The 20,738-nt window shown below is 35.9% G+C and overlaps 1 protein-coding gene across 5 annotated transcripts in view; it reads left to right on the forward strand.

The window, feature by feature from the left end:
• Positions 1-19,007, forward strand: part of FERRY3 (FERRY endosomal RAB5 effector complex subunit 3) — a 46,799-nt gene extending 27,792 nt beyond the window's left edge. For 4 of the 5 annotated variants that reach the window (XM_086714277.1, XM_086714278.1, XM_086714281.1 and 1 more), the window contains 7 exons: positions 205-402; positions 1,235-1,363; positions 5,847-5,921; positions 9,507-9,709; positions 17,156-17,213; positions 17,798-17,865; positions 18,457-19,007. In XM_086714277.1, the coding sequence (XP_086570403.1) occupies positions 205-402; positions 1,235-1,363; positions 5,847-5,921; positions 9,507-9,709; positions 17,156-17,213; positions 17,798-17,865; positions 18,457-18,549 (824 nt within the window). In that variant the 3' untranslated portion in view covers positions 18,550-19,007. The remainder of the gene's footprint in view (positions 1-204; positions 403-1,234; positions 1,364-5,846; positions 5,922-9,506; positions 9,710-17,155; positions 17,214-17,797; positions 17,866-18,456) is intronic. The other variant, XM_086714279.1, reaches the window with a different exon arrangement.
• Positions 19,008-20,738: the final 1,731 nt, after the last annotated feature.

A 20,738-nucleotide genomic window follows, 5' to 3' on the forward strand; every position in this document is an offset into this window, starting at 1 on the left:
AAATAAATAAATAAACTTGAAAAAAATAATTAAAAAAATAAAGGTGAAATCTGAGTAGTTATTAGGTTGGGAAATTGCAAAACCTATTTCTAATTATTTGTAGCACAGATTTATCTGAATTCCTGCCATAGAGATTTACATCCTGTTATACTCGATTTTTGCAGCTGTCTAAGTTTCTTTCTGGGACTGTTGCCCACCCCCTAGGAGCCCAGTTGAAGACCATGCATAATTTGAGATTGCTGAGAGCAGATATGCTGGACTTCTGTAAGCACAAAAGAAATCACCGAAGTGGCGTGAAACTCCATCGACTCCAGACTGCACTGTCACTTTATTCCACCTCTCTCTGTGGCCTGGTTTTACTTGTAGACAATCGAATCAATTCATATAGTGGTATTAAAAGAGGTAAGTTAACATTACATATTTATTTCGTTAAATTTCTCCTTTGAATACCATTCTTACAAAGAAAGGGATTATAGAAAAACAAAAATTTTAGTTAACCCTAGTATTCTGGTAGCCAAGCAACACACATCCCCAGCCTTGGCTATTTTAGATTTCTGTCATACTTCAGCATGGGTAAAGTGCTTCAGGATATTTACTGTTTCTTAAAATTGTGTTATCTCATAAGTAATGCTCTTATAGGATTCTTGCTTCAAGGCATAACAAAAAGAATAATCAAGATGTAAATGTATTCAGTTCAGAAGCAGATCCTGGCTCAGTGAATTTTAGCTCATCCTTTTGTCCTTTCTTCCTTGTTTTTTTTAGATAGCCTATTTCTTAAATGTGCTAGGTAATAATCTATGTTCCCTCTGTAAATCTCACTTTTTATGATTTTTTTAAAAATTTTAAATATATAAAGTATATTGAATTGTGTAACTTTTTAAAGAAGCTTGAATAGAGTTTATTTCCCACCATAAATATGAGAACTTTCTTGTATTTTTTAACACTTTCTGGGACTTGATTATGATTAAAGTATCTATTACTTAAAGCAGGTTTGGAATTATATAAAAATTTCCGTGTTTATTAATTATTTACTCTTTTGAGTGATAGATTAAGTTTCTGATTCAAACAAAATTGATATACCCTAACTTAAGACATAATTATTAAAAGGAAAAGTATAAGAAATCATTCTTGTGAATTTTGTATTTTATTTCTGCTAGCTCTCATTATCCTTAAGTAAATACTAAATATTTGATAGCCCACCTTTAAAAGTTTGTAAATGTTTTGGGTCCCTTAGATTTTGCCACAGTTTGCCAAGAATGTACTGACTTCCATTTTCCCCGGATCGAAGAGCAACTGGAAGTTGTCCAGCAGGTGGTACTTTATGCTAGAACCCAACGAAGGAGTAAGTTGAAAGAATCACATGGTCAGTAAAACTCAAACTTTTCAAAGTTTCACTTTCAGTGTATTTTGTCCCTAAGCACTCTAATAGCATATGGACCGTTATTAAAATAGAAAGTTGTGTTGGTGGAAAAGTGGAGGAAAGAAATTAAGGAAAAAACTCAGGATCTTTAGAAGGTTGAATTCTGTTCTAAATTTTCTTTTTTGCATGATTTTGTTTAATAGCCTTAGCAAAAACTTTTTAAATTTAAATTCTATAATTATACTTGAGGTAGGCACTCAATGTAAAGTTGATGATTTTTTTTTTCTTAAGATTATTTTTTGAGACAGAGAGAGAGCACACAGGGGCAGAGAAGGGGCAGAGAGAGAAGGGAAAGCCAAGAAGGCTCTGTGCTAACGGCAGGGAGCCTAATGCAGGGCTCAAACTCACGAACCTGAAATCATGACCTGAGCTGAAGTCGGATCTTAACCGACTGAGCCACAGAGAGGCCCCAGTGATCTTTTGGTCTGAGTTCTATATCTCTAAAATGGACATAATTACTATGTTTTGAAGTCATAGAATTAATAGTAGCACAAAATACACACTTTTTATACATTTCATCTTGATTCCTCCTAGGTAGCAGGATGTCAATTATAAGAATTGTTTTTGATTGTTCTTTAAAAAAATCACTATGTCCAGAACTATGTCCTGCTTTTTTCATATTTATCCACAATTTAAACATCCTTTCTAACTCTTTGGGAAATTATTTTTAAAACTATAGAAAACATTCACGACATCTTTCTGTGTAAGATCTCTATTCGTAGACTTAAGGGAAGATAGAGGTAAAAGAAAAATCTTTAACTCAAATTACAGAGTAATTCTGTTTTTTTAATTGAAAAATATAAGTTTTAAAAGTGGTTTCTTTATAAGTTAAATTGGCATCATAAGTTCGTTTAGTTAAGAGCTAAATATAAGGGTAATATTCATAAGAAATATACGTAAGCTCCATTTTTCTTATTTTTCAGACATTTCATATTATGTAACAGGCTGGAAATAACAATGCACGTTCTCATATGGCTGGAATGCATAGTCAGCATTTTAATTTATTTTTTTTTATAAAAACTTGATGTCTTGCCCAGGAAATAAAATATGGCAGGTTTTTTTTTTTTTTAATTTTTTTTTAACGTTTATTTATTTTTGAGACAGAGAGAGACAGAGCATGAACGGGGGAGGGTCAGAGAGAGGGAGACACAGAATCCGAAACAGGCTCCAGGCTCTGAGCTGTCAGCACAGAGCCTGACACGGGGCTCGAACCCACGGACCACGAGATCATGACCTGAGCCGAAGTCAGCCGCTCAACCGACTGAACCACCCAGGCGCCCCAAAATATGGCAGGTTTTTAAAGTACGGCTGGTCAAACTTTTAAATCAGCTTATGTACTTGGATGTCTTTTTTGTTGGTTTATTTTGCAACTGCAGTGTTTAAAAGAAACCATTTGATAGTACTTTTGGTTCCTATGTTTTGTGTTTTGTAGTGAGCAAAGAGATACTATTTTATCTTTGCTTGCTGTCTTTGTTCCTCTTCCCGTATTAATTGTAGAATTTCTCACTTTCTCCTGATGCTAGAATGTAGCTTTCTAGACTTAACCTTGGTAAGCATTCACTATAGTTTCCGTATTTATTCAATAGACCTTTTTTTAAAAAAGTTTTATTTTTTAATCATTTCTTAAATAGGTAAAACAGTCTCAAGATTCCCAATTCAAACTGTATAAAAGAGCATACAGTGAAAGTCTTCATAATTGTCCACCAGGCACTCATTTCCCACCCCAGAGACAGCCAGTGCTGCCCAGTATCCTCCAGACATATGTTTATGTACACATCAGTGCATGTGTGTGTGTATTTATTTAATTTTCCCTTTTACACAAGTGGCATCCTTCTCTGCACACTTTTCCACACTTGACTTTTTTTACTGAATATTTATCTTGGCCATCATGTTGTATCAGTGCATAAAGAGCATCCTTATACCTTCTGCTGTGTAGTAGTCCATTGCAAGGTATCCAGTTATTAACCAGTTCTGTAATGACACTTAATCCATCCCAACATTTTTTCTATTATAACAAATAATGCATGAATCATGTTACACATATAGTGCCACGCATGTGTGAACCTATCTCTAGGAATAGACTTCTAAGAGAAATTACTGTGTTAAAGGAGACATGCATTTATAATAATATTGATAGTGTTCGCAGTTGCCCTCCATAACAGTGCCACCAGCTTATATTCCCACTCCAGATAACTGTAGCTTTGCTGTGGCACTGTGTGTTACATATGACACGTGTCAGGAAATCATACAGAAATGTATCCTAACAAAGGACCTTTCAGAAAGTTCCAGTATGTCCTCTTATTCTTCTACCATCTTCTTCCTCTATCTCATTCAAACTAGCAGTGATGTGATCAGAAACATTTTAATATTATTCTTAGTAGTGACTAAAAGCATGAAGATTGAGATCATGACAGGTGTGGGAGAAGGAGGAGGATTCTAAGTATATTTATGAGAGATACAAAGTGTGTAGCAAATGACAGGAAGTTTTCAAACCACATACGGTTAAGGCACTGTGTGTAAATCATGGTATTATTTTGCTCTTGTTCAAGCAACTATTTTGTGGTTTAAGTGAGTCAGTGAAACAAGTAGGTTTATAAAACACAACTTTCTTAAAGGAACCCACATGTTGTCATAGAAGAGTTCTGTGAAAATGCTTTCTCCATCTTTTCCTTTTCTGTGCATGCCCACATATTTGTTCTACCCATTTACATCCCGATACTCAAGTACTTGTTTATTCTAAGGCACTCCATCACTTGTTTTTACTGTGTTCATTATATTAGAATCTTTGTGTTTCTGCAGTCCATTATAACAAGCCAAAAGCAATTTAGTTTTCTGTGCACATTTTATGTACATTTTTTTAAGTGAAAAAGTCATTTTCTTAGTATTGCAAGGTGTTAGTGAAAACATGGAGGGGGAATAGACTATGAACTGTTCTCTCTTATTCACTTAGTAGGAATTCTGTCTGTTCATACCCCATGTGAACAAAATTATTAGAGTCCTTTTTTATCATTTGTTTTCTGGGCCAATTATTCATTACTGATTATATGAAGTTACTTTCATTCAGAACACTTTTGAAAGCATAATTCCCCTTGATATTTTCAGTTACCCTTTTGAAGTTCTGTTTTCAAGTGATTTTCTGATGCTGACAGCCTTTCCAAAATAGTTTTGTATTTAATTGAAATACACAGATACCTTCTTAAAGATAGCTGCTTTGAATGCTAATATTGATTCTGCATTTTCAAGTTTTGGTAGAAGATACATCTGAATCTTTAAAAAAATTTTTTTTAATGTTTATTTATTTTTGAGAGACAGCGCGAGTGTGAGAGGGAGAGGGGCAGAGAGAGATGGAGACACAGAATCGGAAGCAGGCTCCAGACTCTGAGCTGTCAGCACAGAGCCTGAGGCTAGGCTCGAACTCACAGACTGCTAGATCATGACCTGGGCCAAAGTCAGACGCCTAACTGACTGAGCCACCCAGGTGCCCTGAATTTTATAAGAAATCTGTTAAAAATAGATGTACGTGTATAAAATAATGTGTGTCCAAGTATAATAATGTACGGTCAATTGCAATGTCTTATTTTACCAATATTTATCCTTCTAAATAATATCATGCCTTCTAGAAAAAAAGATTAACTATTGAATACCTAATAAACAATCTTCCATTTGGGCATTGAGGAGGGCACTTGTTGGGATGAGCACTAGGTGTCGTATGTAAGCGATAAACCACGGGAATCTACCCCAAAAACCAAGAGCACACTTTACACACTGTGTGTTAGCCAATTTGACAATAAATTATATTTTAAAAAATGTTCCATTTGAAACAAAGTCTCACATATCTGTTTGAAATACATTGTATATGGTGTGGATAAGAAGTAACCCCAGATTGCAGAATGGGCTATATATCAAGTGATTCCTGGTACTACTCGCCATTTGCTTGGAGTCCTGGACAAGTTATATCAACAACAGTGACTCAGAATCTAAAAATAAAGATGGCCACACTACAACTATTTAACGAAGTTGTTTTATGTGTAGTTAATTTAGTGCCCTGAACCTCCCGATGAAAAATTTAGTGCCCTGGCAAGTATAATGTGGTTAAGACCATAGGATTTGGACTCTGGGTATATGAGTTCAAGACCTGGTTCTACCACTTAACTGTGAATCTTTGGCTAAGTTACTTAACTTATGTAAGCCTCTGTTCCTTCACATATACAATGAAGACAGTAATAGTACCTACCTTGTAAGGCTGTGGTTTTAGGGGTTTTGTAAGAATTAAATGAGACTGTGCATGTAAAACGTATGTCAGAATGCCTGGCAACTAGCTATCCTTAGAACATTTTTGCTGTTATTGTGATTGATTGGGGAGTACTAGAAGTAATGTGTTCTCATATGTTGTATGTTCTTTCATGTTGCATTATCTTATGAATAGATTCTGGAAACCGAAATGGAGGAAGTGACGATAAGGCTAAAAATTCTGACAGGAACTATTTAAATATTTTACCTGGTAAGTGGTATTTTACTTGAAATTGCAGTTTTCTAAGAATCACATACATGGAGATCGTAGATTTGAAATACAAGTTCTGAAATTTAAGTTCTTATAAAAAGTTTGTCAATGTGTTACTTTGAAACAACATTGTATCTACATAATATGCTTTCACAGATGTTCTGCAATTTAAATCTTTATTCTCATACTAGTACTGACTTGCTAGATCCATACAAGAAAAATTTTTCAAAGTTGCAAAAGTTTACTCATATTTGCTATTTTTTTCTTCTGTTATATATTGTTCCTTAAATGAACCAAGAAGTCATTTTTATTCTGAAATACAAACAATACTAGAGATATAAAGAGTTGAACTTGTAGACAGAACATGAGTCATATAATTTCTTATTTCCACTTCCCCATAAATTTTCCTGTTTCCCATTTCTTTGATTTCCTTTATTATTTTTTGGCATATTGTTTATCAACTGGAAATTCAGGCCCTCTTCCAGATTGAATTCATTCTGATGATGCTTAGTGGTGTTTATATGACAGGGTATGACAAGGAAGACGTATCTGTTCACAAGCATGAAATCTTGTAAGCTTTTCATCATTTCAAGCTTGCATTTTCCTCAATAGGTTGTTTCCTCACATTTTCTGCCCCAGATTTTCTCCCATGTAGGTCACATTCCATTTAATGTAAGCAGGTAGCACGCCCCTTTCTGGTATTCGTCTTGTCAGTCCCAGGCAGTTAGCTTGTGGTCATCAGCTTCCGAATTTCCTCCCACCTTCAGATATCCTACCTTCGTGGGTAATGTTAGAGGCAGGATTGCATCACCACACGCTGTTTCCTCCACTTTGTGGAACAGGAAACTGTCCTCCTCTCTATCTAAAAATACCTTCATTGAGACAGGATTTATTATATTTCTCTTCACAGATCCCTAATTTAAATCATCCATATTTTGTGGCTTTCTTAAAATGTGCCAATCTTATTATCTATTCCGGAGGTACTGATGTGTGGGGGTTTTTTCAACTTACTTCTTTCTTGCTATATTTATTTCCTTCATTGCTCCTTTTTGGGAAAAGCCTATAAGTTAGTATTGCATTATTACTACCAAATCAGGAGACTATGTCATAGTCCGCATTAGAAACGGGTATCAAACTATTCAGTTAGATATGCTAACAGCATCTGAATTTCCATGTAGTTAGGGGATGCCTGCACAGCCAGAAAGTTTACAGGAGATGAAGAAAGACCCAAGTCACAAATGCTTTTAAGTTTTTAAGTTGCAAAGGAAAATAGTTTTATTTATATATATTTTCACCAGTAGGTTTACTTGATCATTACCTAAGTATTTACAGTTTATATCCTCTAATTCTCACAACAACTTTATAAGGAAAGCAGTCAGGCATAATTTTTTGCATTTCTTATACAAAGTACAGAGTTGAAATTGAATTTATTTGCCCAAGATCAACTCAGCCAATAAAGGCTAGAGATCCGATCTTCTTAATACCCAGTCTAGTCCTTTTTCTTCTATATCATCTTATTTTGATTACCATTGCCCGCTCCATGACCCCCATTTCAGTACTGGGTAAAATGAGGCCAAGAGACAAGTCATGTAAGGTCAAACAAAGCAGTGCCAATTTGGGGATTAGGAGCACCTGACTTGTTCACTAAGTCATCTGCCTCACTGCTGGACCGCAGCCCATATTTAATGCTGTGACTTCCCTCATCTAAATTATCAGTAGGAGTTGAGGGGGTAATGCACTTCACTGGGCCCGGAAGGATATTGTCTCATACAGTCTGCCAGGTTTCTGATAAACAGTCTGCCTCTTATATTACCTTCCAAGGAAATCACAACTATACTTGCCACCACACAATTTTCCTTTTTTAAATTTTTTATTTATTTATTTTTTTGTCTAGTTAAGTCAAAAAAAAAAAAAAGACCTTTGCATGGGACCTGTCACTAGCATCTATAGGTATAGCTTACCAACACTGGTAACTACAAATGAATTAACACTATGCTAAAGTATATCAAATACTTTTAAGCATACATGTATTTATAAATAAAATCCTAAGGTAATGACTTTGAAGCAAGTGGAAGCAGAATTTGTGAAGGCATGGGTTAGTGATGAAAGTGTAGTACTTAGAAGAGCAAAGCTTTCCTAGAATTTTCATATCAGAGTTTCCAAGGAAGCATGTGTATTTGTAAAAACATATTCTTCATATGCTTGTATATTTTATATATTTATTTTGACAGAAACTGCAGAATGTACAGGCTGATGGCTAGTGTGGCTCCATACAAAATGGAGTAATTATAGGAAGCATGAATTCTAAGGTTTGATAAATGCTGCTCCAGCATTCAGTCTATAATCATTTGTTCATCCAGCCATTCAACAATTGTTTATTAGGTACCTCCTATGTACCAGGAACCATTCTATGTGCTGGAGATAGAACATTAAACAAGATAGACAAAATCCCTGTAGTTGTTGAGCATAAACAATGGTCTCTTTAATCTCAAACAAATAAAGAATTTCAGTGCTGAGAAGAAAATTAAACAGAACAATGTAAAGGAGAATATGTGAGAAGTATCCTATCAGATAGGATTGTCAAAGAAGATCTTTCTGAGGAGGTGATCTTTGATCTGAGGCATCTTTGGTGAAAAGAAGTCAGCCATATAAGAATCTTGGGGGAAAACTTCGATGAGGTAGCCCTGATTTGGGAACAAGTTCTATGTGTTTGAAGAACTTTACAAAAGCCTGTGTGGCTGGGCAGGAAGAGAGGGTGAGACAATAGATGTCAGAAAGATGGGCAGTGTTCAGATCATATAGGCTGTGCAGATCACAGTAAGGGGCTTGGCTTGTTTTCTGAATGAAGTGTGAGCCTGTTGGATGATTTGAAGTAGATGAGCGATATAATCTGATTTCTACTGAAATTGTTTTGGCCGCAAATGTGGAAATGGTTTGTAGGTAGGCAAGACTGAGAGCAGAGAGATTAATTAAGAGGCTATGACAAAAACCTAGGTGAGAGATGATGGTAGCTCGAGCTAGGGTAATAGCAATAAATTGAGTATCCCAGATTTGAGAAAATTGTTGGAGGTATTACTGAAAGTAGTTGATGGTGAAGTGTATTGTGGATTAGGGAATAGATACTGAGATAAAGTAGTTAAGGGCAATTTCTATGTTTCTGTTCCGTGCCACTAACTGGAGGGAGGTTAGATCCATAAACTGAGATGGAGAATTGCTGCTTTAGGGTATGTGCAAGACAGGTAATCAACCTGTTTTTACATATTCACTTTGAGTTAAGTAGGACATTTTGAGCATTTACATCAAAATAGATGTGAGTACTCATTTGATTTACTTACTACTTGGTGATCACTTCATACCAGTTTATGAACCTATGCAAAATTGGCTATTGTCTCTTTTTTTTTTATCACCTTCTTTCCAAGAATTAAGGAGCAATGGCCATATTTGTTTCCTGAGCTCAACATATAGGTTCCTGATATATCTCTACTAGTTCAGCTCATTGACTTCCCTAATTATAGTTATTTATAAACCCTATTGCTGAAAGCGATTGATGCATTTGAAAATCATGATTGCATTTGGTGTTCACAGGAGAATTTTATATTACACGGCATTCTAATCTCTCTGAAATACATGTTGCTTTCCACCTTTGTGTGGATGACAATGTGAAATCGGGAAACATCACTGCTCGAGATCCTGCCATTATGGGACTCCGAAATATACTCAAGGTTTGCTGTACCCATGACATCACAACAATAAGCATACCTCTCTTGCTGGTGCATGATATGTCAGAGGTAAGCAGATACAAAAATACCATAATTTTATAAATATGTTAACCCTTAATATGTAATAATAATAAAATCCACTTTATATTTTAAAAGCACTTTTTAAAAACTAATGCACTTTTGTATCTCCTATCTGGTTAATAGCATTGAGTGACAGATGATACAAACCAATGAATAATCCTTAACCATTTATGTTCAGAGAATTCTGGGTTTATCCTACAGTACACAAACGAGAAAATAAAGTCATCTTTAGCTTTGGATAAGGCATATGCCCTTACTCCTCCCCCTTCTCTCCCTCCTCCTCCATTTTTGTCTTAGGTGGCATTAGATTTCTCTCCACATTTATATTTGGCTTACACTAAGATTAAAATTAGTCTGCATTCTTGGGGGTGGGGGTTGCAGCGCCTGACTGGCTCCGTTGGTTAAGTGTCCAACTCTTGATTTTGGCTCAGGTCATGATCTCACAGTTGGTGTGTGAGTTCAAGCCCCATGTCGGGCTCTGCGCTGACAGTGCAAAGCCTGCTTGAGATTCTCTTTCCCTTTCTGCTCCTCCCACTCTCCCTATTTTTCTCAAAATAAATAAATTTTAAAAAGTTAGTTTGCATTCTCTGAGTATGCGTTAATAGGCAATAGAAGGAGATGCTAGATGACAAGAAGAAGCCAGCCTCGTTTTAACATTCTCCCAAGGATGCTCTTTGGGCAGTTCAAGTATTGGCTTCTACAATTAAAATGTGGCATAACCATTCACTCGTTTTATTATGTACTGTGCATTATTGTATATTTTGAAAAAAAAAAATCTTTCCATGACTGTTTGCTTTCTCTCCGGTTTTCCTTCTCATCCACATACAAACTGGTTAGAGGGGATAAGCTGAAGAGATAATACAAAGACTAAAAGGTCAACTTTCAATAGTGTGGAGAAACAAAGTAGCTTCAGCACAGTGGATGTAGGCAAGTCCTTCACGGAGAGCCAGTGGTCAACCTGGTGATGAAAGGCCCATGTCATCAACTTGGTGCCTGCTGGTTTTGAGGTGGCTTCTTTTTTTTTTTTTTTTTTAAGCAAAATGGCTTAATGCAAATCCTGAATGCCAGGAAGGAAGTTTGGCCATTGATTATTAAAAGGTATTTCCCAAAGTAAAGGGTATGTATAAATGCTACTTTTTAGAGCAAAACACTTAGACTCATTAGCAAAGGCTTCATTTTAGATGCAATACCCTATGTAAGCACACAAAATCAATTCCAGGTAAGATGAGGTGATTTTACATGATTTTCCCCTTTCAGCCCATTTTTATTTTCATCAGACACATTGTTTCGATGAAGAGAATTCTGGCTCCATCCTGAGAGCTGCATCAGACTGCCTAACTTCTCATTCCGCTCACTTCTGTAGCCTCAGTTATACCTAATATGGTATCAGGAGAGATTGACAAACGTGGTTTGTTTGGGATTTTTTCGACTGTCACTTTATAAAGCTTTAATTCCATCAGGAATTTTTAGCCACTGTTAAGTTATCGTCACTAACTAGTCCATCTATAAAAGTCTTTGGAGAATAACAAAAAGTTTGTGATGAATTCCAGCTGCAAGGAAACATCCAAACATTCCTGCAGCTGGACTCCTGGTTAACCAGTTTATAAAAATGGTTATATGTAGGTGGGAAACAACCTCAAAAACAGTATTTCCTAAAGTCACTAAGTTTGGATTTACTTCCAGACATCTGATACTACTAGCATTCCCTCTCCCACAATGTTACAAAAGTTACATGTTTTAAATCGGGACAGCCAGCTGCAGGACATTAAGTTTGTTTCCAAAGTGTCCATTTTAATTCACAAAAGTATATTGAGCCACGATCCTCCCATTTGTTGTATTTAAACATCCATTCGGGTCAGGAGGTTTATTCTACGAACTCAGACAACACTGCACAGGATATACAGTTAATCTTTGCTTTAGCTTTCATGCAAGGGCCCCAGAGCATTTTCAAGTGTTGTTTACTTCCTCTAACAAAACAGTTTCTAGACACTCAGTTACCACATTTTAGTGTGTGCACAGGAATGAGGATGATGTCTGCCACAGCCCATGTTCTGTGGTAGAGCTGTAGAAATTAATTGCAGTGTTCAAAAAAGAAAAAAAGGAAAAGAACAAATATTCTATCAGTGGGAAGAAAGACATCCTGATTTCACCAGTTTATCTCTGTAGATCTTTGTGATCTGAAGGTACTGGAACCAATCTAACCTAATAGATGTACAATGAATCTGCAGGCCAAGAATCCAGAGTTCCTGATTTCCTTTTATTTTTTACTGTTAACCAGTTGAATAATTTGGGACTTAGGGTTTAGTTATTATAACTGTGGTTGATGAAGGTGTTGTTTTTAAATTTGTATTGGAATATAGTACACATATAGAAAAGTATACATAAGCATATAGCTCAAATTTTCACAAACTAAACACCCATGTAACCAATACCCAGATCATAAAACAGAACATTACACCACCCAAAAAGCCACCTTCATGCCGCCTTCCAGTCACATAAACCACACTCTTTCCATGAGGGTAACCATTTTTTTCATTTTGAAAAGCATAGATTACTTAGGCTTGTTTCTGTAGTACATACTGCTGTATCTGGCTTCTTTCGCTCAATAATTATGTTTGTGAAATTTACTCATATTATTGTCTGTGGTTATAGATTGTTCATTCACACTGTTATATATTATTCCACTGTGTGACTAGACAATTATTTAGCCATTCTACTATTTATGGACATTTGGTTAGATTCTAGGTTTTGATTATTATTACTAATGCTGCTATGAACATTCTAGTACATATATTTCTGTTAGATATATACTTAGGGATGGAATTGTTAGATGTCATGGCATGCATATGTTTATCTTTGGTATATACAACCAAATAGTTTCCCAAAGTGATTGTTTTTGAATGCGAAAAATGAGATAGCCAGACTGTTCCTCACCTTCAGGTAATGGCTGAGAAACTGATTAATAGGAGTAGGTCAGATACCTCAGAGGCACATACTTGAGAGTAAAGAATAGTTTTTCAGTTTCTCCCATGGGTGCATAAACTCAGAAAATATTTCTGATATCTAACTTTCAAGACATCTACCAACTAAATCTTAATCACCATTGCAGTTCAACCTTATCCTAATCAGAAGATTCAAGTTGAGTAGTCGAAGTATGGCCATTTTCTTTTTAGAAAGTATTGTCTGTAATTGTAACCACAGTTGACATTTTGTTATCTTAATTGCAGCAGAGTTAACATACAGTGTTGTATTAGTTTCAGGTGTACAATATAGTGATTCAGCAGCTCTATACATTACTCAGTGCTCATCATGATAAGTACTCTTAATCACCTTCACCTATTTCACCCCCACTGCCTTCCCCTCTGGTAAACATCTCTTTGTTCTCTATAGTTAAAGAGTCTGTTTCTCGGTTTGTCTGGGTTTTTTTTTTTCCTTTTTTCATTTGTTTTGTTTCTTAAATTCCATATGAGTGAAATCATATTGTATTTGTCTTTCTATGACTTATTTCACTTAGCATTATACTCTCTAGATCAATCCATGTTATTGAAAATGGCAAGATTTCATTCTTTTTTTGGCTAAATAATATTCCATTGTGTATATATACCACTTCTTCTTTACCCATTCATCAATCAATGGACTCTTGAGCTGTTTCCATAGCTTGGCTATTGTAAATAATGCTGCAGTAAACATAAGGATACATATATCCTTAGGATTGGTGTTTTTGTATTCTTTGGGTAAATACCCAGTAGTGTGATTACTGGATCATGTGATAATTCTATTGTTAATTTTTTGAGAAATCTCCATACTGTCTTCCACAATGACTGCACCAGCATACATTCTCACCAACAGTGCACGACGGTTCCTTTTTCTCCATCTATTCACCAACACTTGTTTCTTGAACTTAATTTTAGTCATTCTGACAAGTGTGAGTTGGTATCATTGTGATTTTGATTTGCGTTTCCCTGGTGATTAGTGATGTTGAGCATCTTTTCACGTGTCTGCTGGCCATCTGTGTGTGTTCTTTGGAGAAATATCGATTTGTGTCTTCTGCCCCTTTTGTAATTGGATTATTGGTTCTTTGGGGTGCTGGGTTATATCAGTTTTTTATATATTTTGGATACTAACCCTCTATCTGATATGTCATTTGCAAATATCTTCTTCCATTTAATAGGTTGTCTTTTAGTTTTGTTGGTTACTTCCTTTGCTGTGCAGAAGCTTTATATTTTCATGTGGTCCCAATAGTTTATTTTTGCTTTTCTTTCCCTTGCCTCAGGAGACATATCTAGAAAGATGTTGCTATGGCCGATGTCAGAGACATTACTGCCTGAGCTCTCTTCTCGGATTTTTTGGTTTCAGGTCTCACATTTAGTTCCTTAATCCATTTTGAGTTTATTTTTGCATATTGGTGTAAGAAAGTGGTGTAGTTTCATTCTTTCACATGTAGCTGTCCAGTTTTCCCAACACCATTTGTTTAAAAGACTGTCTGTTTCCCATTGGATATTCTTTCCTACTTTGCTAAAGACTAATTGTCCATATAGTTGTGGGTTTATTTCTGGGCTTTCTATTTTGTCCCATTGATCTATGTGTCTGTTTTTGTGTCAATACCATACTGTCTTGAACCACTACAGCTTTGTAATATAACTTGAAGTCTAGAATTGTGATACCTCCAGTTTTGTTTTTCTTTTTTCAATATTGCTTTGGCTATTCAGGGCCTTTTGTGGTTCCATACAAATTTTAGGATTGTTTATTTTAGCTCTGTGAGAAATGCTGTTGGAATTTTGTTTCCTTTTTCTAAATTTTTTAAGTTTTTATTAAATTCTAGTTAACAGGCAGTGTTATATTAGTCAGGTGTACAATTTAGTGATTCAACACTTACATACAACACCCAGTGTTCATAACAACAAGTGCTCTCCTTAATACCCATCACCCAGTTAACCCATCCCCCCGCACCTTTCTTCTGGTAACCATCAGTTTGTTCTCTATAGTTAACAGTCTTTCTTGGGGCACCTGGGTGGCTCATTCAGTTGAGCATCCGACTGTTGGTGTTGCCTCAGGCCACAATCTCAAGGTTCATGGGTTCGAGCCCCATGTTGGGCTCTGAGCTGATAGTGCAGAACCTGCTTGGGACTCACTCTCTCTTCCCCTTCCTCCCCTTCTCTCCCCCGATCTCTCTGTCTCAAAACAAATAAATAAACTTTAAAAAAAAAAGAAAAAAGAGGAGTGCCTGGGTGACTCCAACTCTTGGTTTCATGATCTCATGATTTCATGAGTTTGACCCCCACATCAGGCTCTGTGCTGACAGTGTGGAGCCTGCTTGGGATTCTCTCTCTCCCTCTCTCTCTCTCTCCCCCTGCCCCACTCATGCTATCTCTTTCTCAAAATAAATAAATAAAACTTAAAAAAATTATTTTAAAAAGTCGTTTATGGGTTTGCCTCTTTTCTTCCCTTATGATTATTTGTTTTGTTTCTTAAATTCCACATATGAGTGAAAACATATGGTATTTGTCTTTCTCTGACTGTCTTTCTCTGACTCCATCCATGTTGTTGCAAATGGCAAGATTTTATTCTTTTTTTATGGCTGAGGAATGTTTCATTACATATATGTATACATATAAATTTTAGAATTGTTTGTTCTAGCTCTGTGAAAAATGCTGGTGGTATTTTGGTAGGGATTACATTAAATGTGTAGATTGCTTTGGGTAGTATAGACATTTTAGCAGTATTTGTTCTTCTGATCCATGAGTATGGAATATCTTTCCATTTCTTTGTGTCTTCTTCAATTTCTTTCAGCAGTGTTTTCTAGTTTTCAGAGCACAGGTCTTTTACCTCTTTGGTTAGCTTTATTCCGAGGTATCTTACAGTTTGTGGTGCAAATGGGATTGTTTCCTTTTTTTTTTTTTTTTTAATGTTTATTTATTTGTTTTTGAGAGAGAGAGAGAGAGAACACAAGCAGAGGAGGGACAGAAAGAGAGAGGGAAACACAGAATCCAAAACAGCCTCCAGGCTCTGAGCTGACAGCTCAGACACGGGGCTTGAACCCACAAACTCTGAGATCGTAACATAATTATGTTATGAAAATGGCACCTTACCTCTGTTGTCTTTCCACCAAAACCAATAGCTTCATTTTGACCATGAGAAAAATGTCAAACAAATCCCAGTAGAAAACATCCTATAAATTACCTGACCAGGACTCCTCAAAAACAAGGGAAGTCTGAGAAACTCACAGGCCTAAGGTGACATAATAACTCAATATATGGTAGTATGCTGGATGTGATCCTGGAACAGAAAACATCTTAGGTAAAAACAAAGGAAATCTGCATAAACTGTGAACTTTAGTTAATAATAAGGTATCAATAATGATTCTTTCTCTTTTTTTTTTTTGTTATTAAATTATTTGTTTATTGTACTGCATTTAATGCACCCAGTAGAAAGATTAAAAATGTATTCAGGGTTTATTTTGAACTGACAGCAAATAAAAATCCTTTTGAGATCATGACAATTTGACAGCATTATGATTAAATTCAATAAAGGTACATGGGGTATTTGGAAGATCAGATTCTATAGCTGCCTCTCTTTAAGGCTTCTAATTCATCCAGTTCCTTAAATGATAGGGGGGAAAGCCCATATTTGGTCAGGAAACATTTCAAAATAAAGTCATAGGTTCTCTCAGTAAAATGTCTTTTCATGTCGGTTGTTAAAATGGAGCCGTGGGGTGGGGGCTTTTTTTAGAAAAATGGATGCATTTGGTTTGGTAGGTGGCTGGAATGGGATGTTTATTTCTGTTACTTTCATATGTATACAATAAAAGCATTTTAATGCACTGTTCAAATATTAATACAATTTAATGGAGTTATTCGTGCTAAAGTTCAGAGTAGTTGGAGTTCTTATGTCATTTATATTTGTCTTTAAAATTAATTCTCGGGGCGCCTGGGTGGCGCAGTCGGTTAAGCGGCCGACTTCAGCCAGGTCACGATCTCGCGGTCCGTGAGTTCGAGCCCCGCGTCGGGCTCTGGGCTGATGGCTCGGAGCCTGGAGCCTGTTTCCGATTCTGTGTCTCCCTCTCTCTCTGCCCCTCCCCCGTTCATGCTCTGTCTCTCTCTGTCCCAAAAATAAATAAACGTTGAAAAAAAAAAAATTTAAAAAAATAAATAAATAAATAAAATTAATTCTCTAGAAAGTTTTAAGGGTATGTTTAATTTTTTTAATTACACTTACTAGGATAATTAAATTGGTTTGTATTCCACAGATATAGTCTAACAGCCATAAGGAGTTATATACCTAAAGACCAGAAGAAATCCAGCTTACGTTAGCCAAAAGTTGCCTGATCCTGTTCGTAAAGTAAATGGTCAATGTTATAGACAAATTAATATCTGATTTTTTTTTTCTTACCGAGTTCTGTTAAAAACATATGATATGTTTTGGTTCTGTTTTTAGGAAATGACTATACCATGGTGCTTAAGGAGAGCAGAACTGGTGTTCAAGTGTGTCAAAGGTGAGCATAACCTTATATTTAACAACATGATCTGTATTTCTTACTCCCAAATATTGAAACAAGATCAACCCAGGAGAAAGAATGAACATTACCTCTGTCATCTCGTACCTCAGTTAAAAGTGGTTTAACAAACAAATATGTTTTACTTATCTTTTTCCAGTCATAAAATAAACAAATCTCTGGCCCTCTTGAAATACAGGAATATTTGGATGTTATTTATATTTTGCTCTGATTATAGCTTGCTCTCTATTGCCTTTTTATTTTCTTAAAAAGAAAAAAATAGAACCACATCTTCAATTAATCTTTAATAACCTGCTTTAGCTTCATTGTATGGAGATTAAATAGGACTTGAGAAATCCTAAATGAGAATACGTTGACAAAATTATGTTAAACCTCTCTGGCATGGAGAATTAAGGATTGTAGAAATTTATCTGGTCTTTGGATCTTGGCTCGCCTACACACAAGTGGCTACCTGAAAAAGAAGGACACAAAGCCCCACAATGATAATTCAGTTTATTTCCATAAGGGACTTGTAGGTTTGAAGACCAAAATTCATAATTCAGCAAAGTGTTGTTCTATTTTAGGTTTCATGATGGAAATGGCTTCTTGGGATGGAGGTATTTCCAGGACGGTGCAGTTTCTGGTACCACAGGTGTGTTATGTGAATAGATCTTTGCTATAGTATTGCTCCTAGATATAGCTAGGCACACTGCCCTAAACTCAACATAATATAAAAACACTAACAGCTTTCTATTTGTTAAGAGAAGTGTTTGGATGCCATAAAGGCATTTAGTTTATTGTCAGGGATGTCAGCATCTACCACTCAAGGGATCTTTTATTTAATGCCAAAAATGTATTTGACTCATCTTTTGTTTTTTTTCCCCACATTTATGTTATATAGATCTTGAAGAGTCCATGTAAAAGGGCATTAGCAGAAAATGATTCTGTATTCTGTACTGAGCTTAGCAAAGGTAGTGGTACTTTTGTTACTGATTACACTAGAGCTATCTAGGAATTTTTCTGGCAATCAAACTTATTATTTGACAGAAACAACATAGATTCTCAGAAGATTGAGCCAGAAAAACACCCCCTGCCCCATGACCCTGTGGTTAACTCAGTCATGAAAGAGAATTTTCGTATATCTCTCTCCATATCCAAGATTAGTTCCATATTTTAAGTTACTTTAAAATTTTTTTTAAAAGTGATGATTTAACAGATGTGAACTTTTCTTTTTACCTCTTAGAGTATTTCTGAAGAAATGTTCTATCAACTTAGTAACATGCTCCCCCAGATCTTCCGAGTGTCATCAACGCTTACTCTGACGTCCAAGCACTGAACCCTTAGAGACTGACACTCTGGCAGAAGACTGCCAAACTCTCCAGGAACCTGAGCTGTGCTGGGCTTCTGTCAAGCAAAAGATGCCCGGAAAGAGAACTTGCAATCCAAGCCACAAATCAAATCATGATGTATGTCTGTGAAACCTTCCAAAAATTCATATACTGTATAGTCTAGTGATCAGCATTTTACTTATATATTTACTCTTAAAATGCCTTTTTGAAAGAAATCTTTCTTTCTACTGTTATGTCCTCTCTGTGAATATTAGTAAGTTAAAACATCCTATATATCATATCTGGACACTTGATGTAGGAGATTGTTGATTACATTTTCATGAAGACATTTGACTTTTCCAAAAGGTTTGAATCCTATCTAGTGCAAGACTTAATCAGCCATATAAATAAAATCTTCCCTTTACCTTATTTGCCAAGTGAAAATTAAAAGACATTGAGATACACATTTCAAGTATGGATTTCTCATGAAAATCTTTGTGGAAACACAAGCCTATGAAACAGACATGCTTATTCTTTTAAATTCTCCTGTTTGTAAAACTTTTTATTGTACTCTTCCTAAAGTTTTACAAGATTCAGAAGAAAAAGAAATGAGTCAGAAAAAGACTTTGGATTCTTTACCTCTGTCTCATCTTCTCTATATTATTGACCTTGCCCTTGTCTATTAATAACATTTCATGTGCTAGGAAAATAGTATGCTTATTTGCAAGCCTAATAGAAAGTTAGTCTAAACCAGCACCTGGCAGGATTTTAGTGCTCATCAACATTATGACAGACAACAAGGATCATTTTTATTTCTCCATCCTGCTTCCTGCATTCTCAGCTTCCTTAACCATTCTACTTCCTGCATTCCATTTTTGATAACTATATGCCCATTTCTTTCTCTGCTCTGTCTTCCTTTTCTGTTGTCTTTCCTACCTGCTTAGATGCCACATGTCACTTATTTCTCCCATCTACAACATTTTTATAACATCTGTAACACATTTGCTATGAGTAGTGGCTACATTAAGCAAAGACAATTACAAAAGCAATAGTTTCCTCAAATCCAAGTTATATGGATGTTGTAACCGGCCAGTGAAATGAAATGGAGGATGTTTGACATCATGATAAGATGGTATATCTTGATTCCAAGGAACATAAAGCACTCTTGTTAGTATACCTAAAGACCTAAATGTAGTAACTTACAGAAACTCTTCTGACACACAAAATGCTTTCCCATAACATGGAATGTGTCTTGATTTTCTACTCAAGGAAATGACTGCCCAAGTAACAACGCTAAGAACACCCACTCCAGACTGTCCATTACACACTAACATCCTTCCACATTTTTCAGGGAACCTGATGATCCCACCAAGAAAAAGGTAGGAATTCTGCTTTCACAGCAAAAAATTGTGTTCCAGGCGCCACTGGTATCACTGAGACTGATTCTAATGCAAAGCAAGGTAGGCAGGGGTGGAAAATAGAGGTGTGTTAGAGCAGTATCAGAGACTGTTTTAGTTCATAATATCAAAGGTCAAATTGGAGGTGGGTGGAGTCGGATCAATAAAAGGCATTCAAAAAGAGGAACTGAGAATCTTTCTATTGTAGTCCTGTAACTAAGCTAAGTGGACAGCTAACAGGGGCGCAGCCAGAGGTCAGGGGGTAGGAGTAAGTGTTCATTTATGGAAACTTGGTGAATGCTAATGCCCACTTATTCCTTTTCCACCATATAATGTAGTGGCTTTCACCCCAGGACAATTAAAGGTAATATTTGGCCTGTGAAATCAAGATAAATATATTAAGTATCCTTTTCTCATCTGTACTGTAATTTGATATATATGGAAGTGGTTAAGATTGGGAAAATGCTTATGATGTTATACACTACTGCTATGAAGACATACCAAGTCCTAAGCTAATAACAAATATATAATTCAAAGTACTAATTATTGGGGATTTTAGTGAAACTGTGGGTGAGAGTCTGGAGTTTTGTGTTTGGACCAGGAAAGGTGACATCATGATCTTTTTCTGAGTGTTCTAGAGAGCTTTGTGGAGAGGAGGGGTTTCAGGCACTTCCTGAGTGATGTGAAGAAAGTACCTTAGGTTGAGAATGGAAGGGGAATTCTAGATCTAAGATAAGATAAGAACAGAAACAGAATGAGGGAGGCACTGATAAATGGCCAGTAAATTGAGAGAAGCTGAC

The sequence above is a fragment of the Puma concolor genome, chromosome B4 (assembly GCF_028749965.1).
Source record: "Puma concolor isolate L17-30 chromosome B4, mPumCon1.1.hap2, whole genome shotgun sequence".
NCBI lineage: Eukaryota > Metazoa > Chordata > Mammalia > Carnivora > Felidae > Puma > Puma concolor.